This window comes from Lissotriton vulgaris, chromosome 11 (assembly GCF_964263255.1).
Source record: "Lissotriton vulgaris chromosome 11, aLisVul1.2, whole genome shotgun sequence".
In the NCBI taxonomy this organism is placed as follows: domain Eukaryota; kingdom Metazoa; phylum Chordata; class Amphibia; order Caudata; family Salamandridae; genus Lissotriton; species Lissotriton vulgaris.
In genome coordinates, this window is record NC_141699.1 from 520,435,989 (window position 1) to 520,452,575 (window position 16,587).

The 16,587-nt window shown below is 43.9% G+C and overlaps 1 protein-coding gene across 1 annotated transcript in view; it reads left to right on the forward strand.

Annotated features, from left to right (window-relative positions):
• The window catches only part of LOC147683099 (zinc metalloproteinase-disintegrin-like VLAIP-B), a 4,305,256-nt gene that overhangs the window by 644,142 nt on the left and 3,644,527 nt on the right, over positions 1–16,587 (forward strand). The window contains exon 7 of the mRNA XM_086942498.1: positions 2,151–2,331. Coding sequence (XP_086798624.1) covers positions 2,151–2,331 — 181 coding nt within the window. The remainder of the gene's footprint in view (positions 1–2,150; positions 2,332–16,587) is intronic.

Consider the following 16,587-nt stretch of genomic DNA (forward strand, 5'->3'; position numbering starts at 1 on the left):
GTGAAGGGAACACCAGTGCTACTGTGCTGTACAAATTAACAAACAGATGGTAGTGCCACTGTGTGCCGAAATAGTGAGGAAGGGGTATATTTACACTAGGGTAGGGATGCGTTATTGCGGTCATTTAGAAAAGAATAACAAACGAGGTCACAGAGTAGAAGAACCCCATCTCCCGACCCAACCCGCCGAACGCTGCCGTACCTGCTGCAGCCTCGGGAGTGTGGCACGGCGCTGCGCGGAACTGTTGGCCTCCTGGTTTGATTCTCTCGTCCTCTCCTTCTCCTCCGCTTGTACACGCTCCTTCCTTCGATCCTTCGCTCCAACCTCCCGCCCTCGAACCTCCAAGGGTGACGTCACACGCCAGTACCTCTTCTTCCATGTTTTTACCCAGTTGGAAGCAGCCTTCATCATCTGTGGGGGGGGTTACGTTCTCCTGGGTCTGCCAGTTAAAGGTGCAGACATCCTCCTGTTCGCCCGATACCGCCCATAGACCGGCTTCTCCACAGCTCCACTCATGCTGGTAATGGGGCAGAGAGGGAGAGGACGTCAATTCCACACGCCATCAGTCTGGACTGGGAGATTCTTTTCCTCCCGACCCCGTCCCCGTGTTACACTGGCACAACCAGTGCTGCAGGCCCACCAGCAGCATTTGGGTTTCCACGCCCTGGGCACACTCAGTGCACTAGACTAGGGTCTGATAAGTAAACCAAATAGCCAAACATGGAACCACTGATTAGCACATCAGTTTACAATAGGGAGCACTTGCACTGTGGCACTGAATAGCAGTGGCACAGTGCCCAAAGCATATAACACCAGCAAAAATACATGAGGCAACAGAAAAAATGGAAGGGAGACCCACGCCAATGGTGCCAGGTCTAACAACAATCAATAACGAGTCAGTACAAACTTGTCCTTTTTGTGCCCATCAGCAGGGGAGGTGGGAGGGAAGTTCTGTTATTAGAGTGTTTCGTTTTTTATCAACGTCACTTAGTTTGAGTACTCTGATGTAATAGTAGGATAGATAACCAGTGGTTGTCTGGCTTAAAGCTAAGTTAGGCCTGTCCTGAACACTGTCTAATTGTATGCACCAATAAATCACAAGAATAACGTACAATTGTAAAATTGAGCTACCGCTACGTGCAAGAATGCCACCAGGCTGTAAAAACAGAGTGTATTATTGAAAAAAAAGCACTTAATTGTACACATCTTGAGTATGTTAAGCCTCTATATATATTTTGTTCTAGGCATCTTTTTGACAGCTGTCCAGAATTTGACAGCATATATGCACAGTTATATTTCCGTAATTTGGGGACGGGGTTATGATTTACATGTCTCCCTCCTTCCTCTGACTACAGTACATTTTAAGGTCCTGCTTGCTATTCGGATTCAGGCATGTGAATCTATGAAAGATACCCCAGTACTGGATAATAATATAAGTTATTTACCTGTAATACCGTTATCCGGTATTGGTATCTTTCATAGATTCACATGCCACCAACCCTCCTCCACGTGGAGGTAGTTCTCTTTTATTATCAGGATTCTTACTTCCCATTTGTGCTTACAAAATCTGAGAGAACTTGCTTCTGCTGAGAGTGTTCAAGAGGGTACTGGCAGCTGAGTGGCTAGGTTCCAACATTTGGTCTTTTTGTAAACTATTGACTTGGATTAAGGCCATTAGAGCCTATGAAGCTTTTAAAGTACTGCTTAAATATTTTACGGTGGGACTTCCATCTTGACGACGGAGAATGATTCAGATATGTGAATCTGTGAAAGATACTAATACTAGATAACCGCAGTTACATTTAAGTAACTTATTTTCCTATGTCCCATCAATGCAAACTCCAGCTACACAATTGAAATATTTTTTTCTAAGAAAGTTTAATCCATTGTCATTGTGCTCTATTGAATATTATCATGGTGGAAAACTAAGAGTACATTAAGCAACATATCCTTCTTCAATTGTTAGTTGTCTACAGAAGTGTGATTTCAATTAATTTGAGGTACAGATTGTAGAAACTTTCACTGACTGCACAAATAGAAATGTACCATTCACATTTTATATGATACATTGTAGATCAGCTTTGATACATGAATGCCTTCAAACCCTTAATTTGTAAGGATGATGTACAGCTCTTAGTTGTATTTTACAGAGGATATTTTATGACTCAAGGGCAGCGGTACCATATTGAACCACTCAGAATTACAGAAGGTGCAGAACATGCCGTGTACAAGTATGGAAGCCTTGAAAGAACCATCAAAAGCTGTGGAGTAACAAATGACACCTGGCTAAGAGAGCCAACTGAAACCTTTCGTTTATGGACTGAAACACAAGTAAGTCCTCATTAATAAATCTGGAGTGATTTGATGTTGATTTTCATTGCTGTGAAGAATAGTGATACAATAAGTAATCCCATTACTTTGTATGTATTAGTCCAAATAAGGTCAATCTTTTTTTTTGTCTCTGGACTACTGGATCATGTAGGTATGATAAAACAATGGGTGGATTTTGTGTGTGTATTGTTTGTGTCACATGTTCACCTAACTTCAAAATATGTAATTAATACTATTGGTGGAGCTTTGACCTATTGAATAAAAGTGATGCAATTTAACTATGCATTCACACAGGATCACTCCCCTGAAACCTTGCCTAGTTGACAAAGACCAAAAGTCAGCAAAACTACTGAATTTACATCTGTGTTGTAGTAGAAGATGTTTCTGGATGTGTGTATTTATATATTAGCTGTGAACCCCTCGGATTACATAGATGTCATTTTTATGTTACACAGTCCCACTATTTTAACAAAACGTCAATAGGACACTTTCAAAGGGATTATTACCCTTCACTTTCTTACTGTTTTATCTGAAGAAGTCAGTCGAACCCTTCAAGATTAGGTTTCTTTGATCACTCCTTTGTACTTCTATTCCGTTACCCCCAAATTATTGGGGTCGCTCCTAGTAGATTCTTTTAGCTCCAAAAGATAACTTTAACGTGTTTTCAGGGAAAAGAACTGTCAGGTGCCTCTCACTTTTCTCCTAAGTGGTTATGCTCTGGTGTAGAAGTCTTAGAAGTCAGACAAACCTTTCAGAGAATTTCTGTTCTGCAAGTATATTAACTATCTCACCCCATACTTTCAAATCAGTATGCCTATACATGAGTTTCTATTTCACATGACACTGGTCTATTTTGTCTTTACCTGTGTATGAGTGTATTACTTTTGTACAATGTTGGCTCCGGAGTTCCAGGAGGACATTTCTGTCCCATCCTTTCTTGTGTGTTAGATATCATCTTAAGTGCTCTAACTGTGAAGGTGTGATATTTCTACTTGCCTGCCCTTTCACATGCAATCCTACATGGTATTCTAGATGTAGTTTTAAGTGCATTAACTGTGACAGTCCAACATTTCTACTTTCTCTATTTCCAGCTGGACCCTTTGATGCTTGTTTCATGTATGTAAGTACAATCCTCATGTGTGCCTTAGGGTCCTGCTCAATGTTCCCTCCAAATTTGTTTACTCCTGTGCTGTAATTAATGATCTCTGTGCACCACAGCCAAAGCTTTGTGCTCCAAAGACATGCTCATCTATCAAATAAGGAGCATAAGAGAGTAACCTGCATGTCCTCCACTCACAAATGTAAAAAAACAAGACCCTCCTCCTAAAGATAGGGTTTGGACCTAAATTCTGATCCTGGGTGAGGCTTTCATACACCAACCCTGTGACGCATGTGGTGGACAACTGTCACATCTCGGGAGAGTTCCCACTGCACCACAATACAAGACAGGGCTGCCCGTTATCACCGCTCCTCTTTGCCCTTGTGCTGGAGCCCCTTGCGGCGTGGATTAGACAAGACCTGTTAATACGGGCGCTTTGTTGGACAGAAAACTATGAAGACCAAATATCCCTTTACGCCGATGATGTCCGCCATTATCTGGCCTCGCCCTGGCGTTCCCTTTCATGCCTCCTTGATATTTGTCTCTCCTATGGTAGACACTCAGGATACACAATTAACTGGGCTAAATCGGTCCTCTATGCCCTGCACGGGCCCAATCCCATACTACCACCTGGCTGTGCAGTGGCGATAGCTCAGGACTCCTTCAAATATTTGGGGATCTATGTCACACATGACCCGGAAATATTCATGACTCTTAATCTCCAGACACCTCTACATCGTTTACAAAGGGACACAAAACACTGGCTGTTAGACCTGGCATCTTTGGCGTGATTTCCCCTGTCTTTTTGCCTCTGCCTCCTGTATTTTTGACGCTGTGCTGGATTTCGTTTTTGCTGGTTTAGATGCTTTGGGCACATTGCCCTGCTGATCAGTCCCAAAGTGCAAGTGCTCCCTGTGTAAATTGTTATTGCAATTGGTTATGCATGATTTGCATGTTTGTATCACCAAGACGTCCCTAGTCAAGTGCCCTGAGTGTGCCAGGGCTGGGGATACAAAATCTACTAGTGGGCCTGCAGCACTGATTGTGCTACCCACATGAGTAGCCCTAAAATGGTGTCTCAGGTCTGCCACCACAGTACCTGTGTGCAGTCTGTGAACTGCCATGTCCTCCAGGTCAGTGTCCCCACTGGCCAGGCCTAACCCTTCCATTTCTGTACACATTGGTCACCCCTATGGAAGGCTCAAGGTACCCCCCTGGGCAGGGTGCAGTGTATGTGAAAGGTAGAGCATGTACTAGTGCAGGTGACATGCTCTGGTAGTGAATTACAACCATTTTCGTTTTTCACTATTTTAAGGCTATCTTGCCCATAGGCTATCATGGGGAATGCTGGCTACAGTGGCTACCTGCATATCTTCCCATAGGAACAATATAGGACATAAAAGTCCAGTATCTCTGAACTCAGAATTTAATAACACATCTTTTAGGAAAGGTGGTTTTTAAATCCTGTGTTAGAGAACACTTTTAGAAAGTTGATGTTCTCTTGTCTGACCTTCTGTGTGCCTTGGCTTGTTTGTGAATTGACTGTCTGAGTTGTTAGTGGCGGGGTCCGGGTGGCTCCCAGAGGCTGAGTGGGCTATCCCCGGGCTGAATAGCTCCATCTGCATCTAGAGTGGTGGGAGGGGGTAGCACCTGGGCCTGAATAGGGCTATGCCTGCCTTCCACAAAGCTGGCTCCACCTCCTGCTGGACAGCTGACGTCCCTGCCCCTCTCTCTGAAAGGAAAGGAGAGGCTAGGAAAACAAAGTGCTCAAGGAACGCCCAGAACTGGTTCAGACCGGGCTCAGAGCCCTGCTGCACAAAGGGAACAAATACTTTTAGGGGTATAAGTGCAGGACCCCTGACTACAGAAAATTAGATCATCCTGGAATCAAGAAGGAACCTCTGCCAAGGAGAAAGCTGGAAGACTGAAGAAGGAAGACTGTCATGCTGTTGCTTTGCTGGATCGACCTGCAGTTGCTTTGCTGCCAAGGAGAGGGGAAGGACTTTGCTTTGTGCTATGTCCCCTTGCATGAAAGAATCTCCAAGGGCTTGAAGAAGAGCTTGCTCCCTGTTAAGAAGTCCGAGGTACAAAAGGACTTAACACACCCAGCTTCCCTGAACTCTGCTGAGAGAGTTCTCCTTCCTAGAGTGCTTGGGCCAGTTGTGGTGCCTCTGGAAGTTGTACCTGTGTTGGGAAGCTGGAAACCAAGATTTGAAAGACTTTCTGCAAGTTTTAACGCATCGGTCGCTTGCGGAGCGCATCCAGTGCGATGAAATTCCTGCCACTATGATGGCCGAGATCGTCGCAGCGCCTGTTGCCTCTGACAGAGTCGTCGCATCCTTCGTTTGCCGGACGCACCAGTCCGGTGCAGGAAGATTACCAATGCTGCAAGTATCGTCGCAGAGCCTGTCGTCACTGGGTGAGATCGTTGCACCGCTTGCTTGCGGACCGCATCACGTCGTTGCGAGACTTGTCTCAGAGGCATCGCATCGAGAGAAGATCGCAGCTGAGCCGCGCATTGTCCGCCTCGAAGATCGTCGCATCGTACCTTTTACGAGCCGCTTCCACAGAAACCTGTGCACCGGAATCCCCCCAAGGTATCGCATCCTTCCCCATACAGACCAGAGTCACTGCAACACGCCCGCTACGTCCAGCGGGGTTGTCACATCGCCTCCCCAGGGTCTCAGGAGTGACGCATCGCCTGCTTTTCACCACTACAGCTTTCACTTGGAACTTTTGTCGCATCTAAAGGTACTGTTGGCTAAAACGTGACGCAACTGTGGATTATTTTAACGCAACCTTAAGAACTCCTTTGAAACCATATTCTTGAACTGTGTATGTTAGATTTTTGTCGTTTTGGTCTTGTGTAGTTTAGATTAAATACCTTGATTTTTCTAAACTGTTGTGGAGTCAGTTTGTGGTGATTACACTGTGTTACTGTTAGTGTTGGTACAAATACTTTACACATTGCCTTTGATAAGCCTGACTACTCATGCCAAGCTACAAAGGGGGTGAGCAGGGGTTATCTAAAGAGTGGTTCCTCCTTACCCTGACTAGAAGCAAGGGTCCCTATTTGAACAGTGGTACCTACCTCTGCCAACTAGAGACCCCCAGTTCTAACATTAATGGTCAGCGGTGGGATCTTGAACTTGTATTTGTACTTGACCCACAGAGACTGGTGTACATCACTAGTGAGTGCAGACCACTATGCCACCGCATACTACGGTTGAGTTTTTGTTGGTTGCTGGTTCTATTTTTGAGTAACTCTTAAAAGCATCACGTCTGTGAAAGGAAAGGCACCCAGTGTGGAAGCAGAATTGGAGTTTGTCATTGAGGATTTGTATTCCTACAAAGTTTTCAAGTACAGCAGTCCTCTGTGTGCTCGCATTAATTTCCTGAGCACTGCATAGGGCAGCTAAGGCAGCAGCAAGCTGTGTGAGATTTTTCTTATTCATAAATTTGGGTTTTTTAACAATAAATCGGGTGGTGGGAAATGAAACCGCTGTCAAGAGCGACGCAAACCGATGCTGCTGTCGGGAGTTTTAATTCTGGATACAGGCTGGCTGTTACCAGTACAGGGTATTCGCCCCTGGTTCGGCCAAGAACTACAGACCTTGAAAACGGCTTGTAAGAAACTTGAGAGAGCCTGGCGCCATAACTTCTGTGCAGATACTAAAATACAATATAAAACAGCACAGAGAGAATATTACAAATCAGTTCGCCTGGCCAAAGCTGAGCATTATCACACCCGTATTACGGAAGCAGGCAACTCCTCTAGGGAACTGTTTCAAATATACAAAGAGATATCCATAGTGGAGGTGTCCTCCTCCACCCAAAATGATTCTGTGGAATCGTGCAATAACATTGCTCAGTATTTTGCTGGCAAAATTAATAAAATCTACACTAGTTTCTCTAAACAGGTAGCCCCGGCCACGGACTTTACTGAAAATAATAAAATTGTAAATACTCCTGTGTGCCTCAAATCTTTTGTAGTTCCCTCCCATGAGATTTTGTCCAAAATGTGCAATAAAATTAAATCAGGATCGCCCCGGGACCCGGCACCACCAAAAATTTTAGCTGAAGCCTTTTCTGTATTGGAACCTCATCTGAGGCACCTACTACAAACCTCCTTTACAACCTCTTGCCTCCCGGAGGAATGGAAACAGGCAATAGTGCTACCCATTAAGAAAAAACCCAACATCAGTTTGGACATAATGGATAATTTACGACCTATATCCCTGCTACCTTATGTGGCCAAGTTAGCAGAGAAAATTGCTAACAGTCAACTGATGGAACATCTTGAGACCCATAATGTTTTCCATAAATCTCAGTCGGGTTTCAGATCTGGTTTCTCTACGGAGACAGCTCTCCTGAGGGCCACAGAAACCTTACGTGAGGGAGCAGATGAGGGAAAGACAATGGCCCTCATCATGCTTGATCTCAGTGCCGCTTTTGACACTGTAGCACACTCCATCGTGCTACAGTGTCTAAACAAAGCGGGAGTCACCAACAAGGCACTGGGATGGCTGAAAGCTTTCTTGCTTAACAGGAGCTTCCAAGTCCAAAGGGGGACTTCTCTCTCCGACAGGGTGATGCTTGAGCAGGGGGTTCCTCAGGGCTCTGCCCTGAGTCCCACCCTGTTTAATCTATACATGGCCCCACTGGCAGAGGTAGTGCAGTCGTTCGGCGTGGAGCTTGTCTCCTACGCCGACGACACGCAACTTCTTATATCTCTGACCCAAGCCCCTTCTAAGGAAGCTGATAACTTCAATGCCTGCATGACCAAACTTGCCACATGGATGAATGACCATTGTCTGAAACTTAATGGGACAAAGACAGAGGTCCTCATTATTGGTGGCAATGAGGTCAAATGGACGACAGAGTGGTGGCCCAGCTGCCTTGGTCCTTTGCCCTCCCCCTCTCGAGAGGTGAAGAATTTGGGTGTATGGGTGGATAATAAACTGTCCTTTGATAGCCACATAAGGAAAACTGTAGGCAAATGCTTTGGGGTGATGAAAACTCTGAACCGCACCCTTGACCTGTTACCCATCAATTCCAGGCGTACCATGACGCAAGCACTGATAACGTCCCGTATTGATTACGGAAACGTGCTGCTCATGGGGACATCAGAGAAAAACATCAAAAAGCTACAGGTTTTACAAAACTCGGCAGCTCGCCTGGTCTTAAGGCTTCCCCGCCGAGCTCCATCACGCCCCTCTCTAGCAGCCCTCCACTGGTTACCAATCAGGAAGAGGATTGTTTTTAAAGCTATGCTATGGTGCCATAAAATAATTCATCACAGAGCACCGGCTTATATGTCGGATTTGGCATCTGTTTATGAACCTAGCAGGTCGCTTAGATCTAAAGGAATGGGTCTGCTCAGAACTACCTGCCCCAAAAAAGCTAGAATGGGAGGCAGAACATTCCGCACTTTAGCTGCTAAGAAATGGAACCTCCTTCCTTTGGATATCAGGATGGAGAATAATGAAATCATGTTTAGGAAGAAGTTGAAAACCTGCCTCTTTACCATGTGATTGGTTTTCTCTACACTATCTCACACTCTCTCCATAGCGCGGGGACACGCCGGGAGGCGTCACCAGGCGCTCTACAAACTCCTTTAAATTAAATTAAATTAGTCTAGAGGAATGCCTAATATGGATAAACAGCCTTTCTGTGTTCCTCTGCAGTTAGAAATCCATTCTTGCTGTTAAGGTGCCTGTGATGATTGTGTTGTGTGATTTTGCATTTCATGAGTTGGTTTTTAGTAAATTAATAATTATGTTTTTAAAAGGAGGGACCACTGTCCTTAGCTGCAACATTAAATCACATAGGAAAGAGCGATGTTTAGTTATTTGTTAACAGAATTAGCTGCTAGCTCTGCCATAACACAGACTTCTGGCAAGTTACTTCCCCTCAGTTACTTACACGCAACCACTGTTTTTCTCTGCCATGGAATCAAACAGAGAGTGGTCTTGTAATGTCTTCCGCTGGTCAGACTTTTATGTAATGAAGTGAACTGATGTGCTCAGGAACTTTTCTTAGAATACTTGTAATGTACATATCATTGCTTGAGGTGTGTTGACCCTTGGATGCGTTCTGACTCACAAACTGATGCGTATGCTATTTCACGCTTTACAACTTTTATTGCATTGCTCTGCTTCCAGCTTCCGTCCTCCTCATGAATCCCTTCCGTGTATTGGTACAGGCCTTAGCTTACCTCCGTCCACAATGTTTAACGGAGTGTTGAGAGGGAACCGCACTGATATCAAGAACATCTTCAGCTGGCGTGATTTGAGGCCACGGAACCTAAGTTGATCCATTCATGTAAATGTGTTATTTTTAAACAACAGAATTAGTCATAGTTTAGGAAGTGCCCATCACAATTCACAATTGGATTAGACACCAATATAATACCGAGTTGATAACACACCAGCTCTGTTTTTTCAATTGTATGTATTTAGATGTTGATATGGCATGAAAGAGATCCACAAAAGAGTTACCTCAGATCAATCATGTTTTTAAAATGAACCTATACACCCATAAGCAAATGAGTAAATGAAATCAAATACAGACAGCTCAGGCAATTTGAACATCTATCCTCCAAATAAGCTTATCCAAAAGTGAACAGGATTTGAAGTGCTGTTGATTTCAATGCTTGGACAATATTAAACCTACTAACCCCTCACCGGTTCCCTACAAGCACCATGCTCTTTCAGTGCCAACACTCTCCACTGAGATTGTGCGCCAGTAGCCTAGTTATAGGCAGTTAGAGGATGAAATCACTGCACATGTACCACTTCTTACTAACCTCTTGCTCTAATTTGCAACTTATATGCGTATTAAGTTAAAATGCCTTTCACTGTCATTAGTTTTAACATCTGGGTATTTCCTCATGCTTTGATGACAGCCTCAAACAGTCAATAAAGGTTGTTTGTAAAACATACAGTAGTCTGTTACTGAGGTCAAAGGTTAAAGGATGTAACTTTTAGTTGTTTCATTGCCCTCTAGGGAAATGTAATGTCACTTCTGCATTCACCTTTCTTGGTGAAGAAGTGATGTCACTGCCAAGGCCCTTCCCATTTTAGGTCAGAAGTATAGAAAATACTGTACCTCATGGTAAACACTCAAATAAATCTCTTACATGGACAACACAGGACTTCCGCTTTGAATGCTAATTTTGGTTCATGTGAATGTGCCGACAATTAATAATTTATAAACAAGATTTTGTTTTTAACTGTACAATAAAAAAAGTGCCTAGAACGGAAATCATGTTTTAATGTCTGGAAAATACACTTAAAACATTATTTGTCAAAATCAATATTGTTTAAAAAAACAAAAACTGGCCTGATGCGAAAATTATTCGATTATACCAACACAGTAATATTGTTTAAAAGTGTGTGTTTTAATTTTACTGTTTTTATACCAAGAACTCTTCAATTACATGCATAGATACTATGCATTGGTGTGTGTGTTAGAAAATAAGTATTTTCACATTCTGTTTGACCTGCAAAGCACTGCACCACGAATGCCTAAAAATCTGAAAAACAAACAAAAGAGGTTGAGCCAGAATCCTACCTTACTTAACACTACACTACAGTGGGAACGGTAATTAAACACTTTTGAGGTGCACAGAACTGACATTCAAACCCCTTTTAACTTTCAAATAGAAAAAAAAAGTTTTCAGCATGAATCAATTAATGTGGCACCCTTTTTTTGTAGAAAATCTTGTTGTGTTTCATTAGTCTTTGATATTTTCAAGGGCAACAACAGGACGTCTGCTTTGGGCATGTTATTGGTTGCTACAGACAAAGTATTTGGACTGTGGAAATATGTAGAATCTTTCTTTGCCTGGGATCACAACACCCACATAATGTATACAATTTAAGAAATTTCATATTCTTCAATAAATGTTTTGTTGAAAATTAATTTATTATTTTTTAAATTCTTCTTCCATTAAAATTGAAAGCCACAGTAGCCAACGTGTTTCTTCCTAAGGGACTTCTTCAGGGCTTCATTGTAAACTATTCCTATTAAAGACAGTAAGTCCACAAGTGTTTTATCAATTTTCATGAAGGATGGCTTAGGTCTTAAATCCTGTGGTGCATGTACATGTTCTCATGGGGGACCGCTTATTATTGAGCATAACAAATTCTGTCACGGTTCACAAATATATTTCCTGGGACATTTGGAGGAGTGCAAGGGCTTCTGAACATTGAGTCTAGTTACGCTGTGCAAAAAGATGCAAAAGTTTTGCATCTTGCTAAATAAAAAGTAGTCCCCTGTGAGAATTCGTACATGGTTTTTTCTTAAATTGCATACAGTATGAGCTCTGTGTTGAATGGTCATAAGTGAAAAATAATCAGATTTTCTACAAACAAAATGGTGCTGAACCACATTAATTGATTCATGCCTAAAAGTGTGTGAAGCAAAACCAAAGGGGATAATGGACGGAGTGTTGAACATTGCAAGCACTCACTCCCAGACAACTGATCGGGGTTTAATCCATCATCATTCTTTAGCTCACTCTGCCACCCCAGTTCATACATGGCCATATGCAAATCAGTCTGACCCTGTGCCTCATGGGAACAGTCCATCCCAGGCTGCCAAGCCATGTCTTCCCTGGACCGGAAACAAGCATCCTGGGACCGGTTTCTGGCTAATCAGACATCATCCGACAGGCTAGCTTGAATCCAGTGGCAAAGTGAGAAAGGGACCCACGTCTGGGCCTACCCTGCCAACTTAGAGCGAACAAAGCAAAATCAAAGGTGATAATGGACGGAGTGTTGACCATTGCATGCACTCACCCCTAGTCAACTGATCTGGGTTTAATCCATCATCATTCTTTAGCTCACTCCTCCACCCCAGTTCAGACATGGCCCTATGCAAATCAGTTTGACCCTGTGCCTCATGGGAACAGTTCAGTCCAAACTGCCTGGCTGATGACGGCTGATTAGCCGGAAACCGGTCCCAGGATGCTTGTTTCTGGTCTAGGGAAGACATGGCTTGGCAGTTTGCGAGGGAGCTGCAGAGGTCCCGGGCCGCTACCGTCCGGGACCGGGTCAGTGGAGGCAGAGACATCCTCCACAGGATGGAGATGTGTCTCAGGAGTCACAAGATATTTTCCCGCCCCCACAGTACTTTGAAGAGTATTCTAAGCACACAGGAAGAACTTCAGAGTGTCCAACATTTTTTGTCTGAGGAGAGGAGTGGATTACTTCCAGAGAAGTCTTCTAAATTGAGTGGTTAGGTCTCTTGGTACACTTTATGTACCAGAGCTTTAAGAACTGCTGCAACAACAGCATTGAGGATAAGCCCTGATTGCGAATGCCTCTCAGTTTATGCAGCTCCTTGTGCTAAGGAGACAGGGCATGGGGTAACCTACCTATATAGTAAAGCATTGGAATTTGAGCCTGTAGTGGGAAAAATCTGAGAAGCTAGGAAAAACTGAAATATTTTTTGGGACGAGCCCATGAGGTAGAGGTTGAAAAATCCCACACCTTAAATTTAAAATCCTTCTATGAAGTCTTATTGGTTCCAACTGTATGCAGCAAAGATAGAGAAGTAGAAGGGGGGGACCCAGATGCCATCTAATATAGAAGCTCATTCAAGTCGACTTTAGTTAGTGAAGCAGACTCACAAAATAAGAACAGTGGGACTGAAGTGGATAGCAGCTCTCAGGACGGCCTAAGAAGTGTAGCCCAGATCTCTATGTGCAATAGCATTGAGGCTCTCACGCATCCAATGAAGTAAGCTTGGTACCAGGTGGCGGTCAGAGTATGCCAGAGGTGGAGGGGGGCTAACTTTAGAGCACTCGGAAGAATCATTGATCTCTATCCTCTTAAGATTAAGGGAAGAGATGAGGAATTGGTGTAAGACATCACAAGCTAATCAGGCAGACATACAGGCCTCTTGCTCTGCTCTCGCCCAAAAGTTTGATGAAGTGGCCATCCAAACCAGAGCATTAGAAGAAGAGGTAGCTCTTATGAGACATGACATCACGAAAAATTCCTAGGGTCTAAGTTTGCTGGCAATACTGAACCAAGTGTTAAGAAAGGATCTCGAGAGGATTGAGAATAACTCTCAAAGAAATGACCTCAGGTTCCTGAATGTTCCAGAGGGAGGAAGGACCCGACATTAAGGCTCTTATAATCAAGTTGTTGAGAGGGATGGCTCTCAAAGGTAGACCTGATATTAATCTTGACCTGTAGATATGAGTACACAGAGATCCCTTTAAAAAGAATTCAGGCCCTGGTCACATCCAGACTGGAGTATGGAAATGTGTTGTACCTAGGTGCAAACAAGACGTCAATTTGACTCTCTCAGTTCATTCAGAATGCTGCTGCCCGGCGAATTTTTCGACTACCAAGACATGCCCCTGCTTCTCCTCTGCTCCAAGAATTGCATTGGCTACAGATTTCAAAACATATTGAATTTAAGGCACTTTGCTATATGTTCAAGGCCAAACATGGCCTTGCACCCGCATACATTCAAGGATTGGCGACATCTTATACGCCAATCATTTGTTGACAATTGCCAGCCACTCTTTGTTAACCTCGCCTAAGTACTGCTTAACCCACATCAAAACACTCTCCTTTTACTATCTCGGCCCAAGCTGTGGAATTCTCTCCCTGCCTTCCTAAGAAACTGTAATTCCTTACTGACATTTTGCAAAAATCTGAAAACTTGCCTCTTGTAGCTAATGGCTGGGGTTTTACTGTCTGCAACTATTCTGCTCCGGAAAACCCCTTGGGGCAGCTGTCAAATAAATAAATAAAATCCCCAGAGGCGGAAGCCGAGGAAAATCTTAGTGAATTTCCTTTCATATTCAGTGAAAGAGGCACTACTGAGTACAACCTTAAGGATTGGCCCCTTCATGTTCGGCTCCTATTCCCTTGTGATTAGATTAGATGTATTTTGGGCAACAGACCAGAAGCAGTGGGAACTAGGAAAAGGTTGGAGGAACTTCACAAACTAGCTTTGGCTGGGGAAATAAAAGGTGTTAACCTTCTGCTAGGTCATATCTCAGACCATGCAGGAGTTAGGCTGGTGCTTAAAGGACTTAGAGGGCATAACAACACACAGTGGACATTAAAAAGGGCAAACCTCCTGGATTCTGATGTAGATGCCACTCTGAAAAAAAGCTAGTTTTGAGTTAATTTTAATCAATGCAGGCTCTGCCTCACTGGATATAATCTGGGATACTTTTAAAGCCTGCATATGAGGGGTGTTGAAAAATCTAGCATTAGGTAAAAATCGATCTGAGAACACAGAGCTCAATAGTTTGGAGGAAATAGTGGAAGCTGAGCTGCAACAGCAAAATGCATGCTCTAATTCTATCAGCAAGCAAGCAAGCATACTGGAGGAGGCCAGGCTAAATTACGAGGTCAAATTGGAAGCAAAGTTTAGAGAGAGTTGGCCACCATCCCTTCTTGCCTTCCTGCCACTTCAGCTGGAAGAATCCTTGCTCCTCTTTCAAAGCATTAAGTCGGGTTCCCCTACCGACCACTGTCCAGCTAATATCCTGTCTTTAGTTGCCGCTTCAATTAATCCAGCTGTACACCAGCTCTTTAATACTTCTCTTTCCACAGGCATAATGCCTCAACTGTGGAAGCACGTAAAGATTCTCCCTTTGATAAAAAAGACGAATGCTGACCCATTGGATCCTGCCAATTAGAGGCCGATTTCCTTGTTTCCGGCACTGTCTAAAGCACTTGAGAAGCCTGTAAACAAAGTTTTACAAACTCACATTGAAGACGGGAAGTTTCTTCATGAATTCCAGTCTGGCTTTAGGGCAAATTTTAGTACTGAGTCTGCGTTGTTGGAAGTGACTGATTTCCTTAAGAACAAACTAGATGAGAGAGGAAAGGCCATTCTGAAATTACTTGTTCTGTCAGCGGCCTTCGATACGGTCCCACACGACAGGCTTTTAAACAGACTTAAAAACATTAGCCTGGGTGGGACTGCCCTCAATTGGTTGTCATCCTATCGGGAAAACAAATCCTAGGACATCTGGCTTCCACCGTTCTTTTCCCTGGTTCCCACCATTCATGTTGGTATCCCCCAGGGTTCCATTCTCAGCCCTACCCTCTTTAATATTCATCTTTCTCCCTTGGCATCCATGGTAGAGGAAGAGGGAGCCACTCAGCTTATCTTCTCCTGTGATAAAGGATCTGACTTTGACGGGGCAATGATCAATTCCTGCCTCTCACTGGTTTTCAACTGGCTTAGGGATAATCAGCTGAAGTGTAATCCGGACAAAACTGAAGGTATCTTCTTTGGTAAACTAGAAACTACTTGTTCTGTCAGCGGCCTTCGATACGGTCCCACACGACAGGCTTTTAAACAGACTTAAAAACATTAGCCTGGGTGGGACTGCCCTCAATTGGTTGTCATCCTATCGGGAAAACAAATCCTAGGACATCTGGCTTCCACCGTTCTCTTCCCTGGTTCCCACCATTCATGTTGGTATCCCCCAGGGTTCCATTCTCAGCCCTACCCTCTTTAATATTCATCTTTCTCCCTTGGCATCCATGGTAGAGGAAGAGGGAGCCACTCAGCTTATCTTCTCCTGTGATAAAGGATTTGACTTTGACGGGGCAATGATCAATTCCTGCCTCTCACTGGTTTTCAACTGGCTGAGGGATAATCAGCTGAAGTGTAATCCGGACAAAACTGAAGGTATCTTCTTTGGTAAACTAGAAACGCCCATCTGGATTTCATAGTGGCCCAAGGATCTGCCGCCCCCGCCCGCTGAGAAAGTAAAAATCCTGGGTATAATTATAGACAAAACATTGTTGATGCGCTCTCAGATACAAAAGCTAACTAGTACTTGCTTCGGTACTCTCCGATTGCTATAAAAAGTTTTGCTGCTTCTACCGCTGAGGAGCAGAAGAATTGTGGTGCAGGCTCTTGTAACAGCCTGTACCTTGGTCTTTCCAGATCCTTGACCCAGCATTTACAAGTGGTGCAAAATGCTGCGTCCGGAGCCATCGTGAGATAAAGACCTAGAGCTAGTGTGAGCCTGATACTCAAATCCTTACACTGGCTCCTCATTAAAGAGCGGATTGACTTTAAGGCTTTGATAATCTTTTTCAGGGTGATGCGATAGCGACAGGGACAGCGGCGGTACGCTTCTCCAGTGATGCAACGGCGTCTGC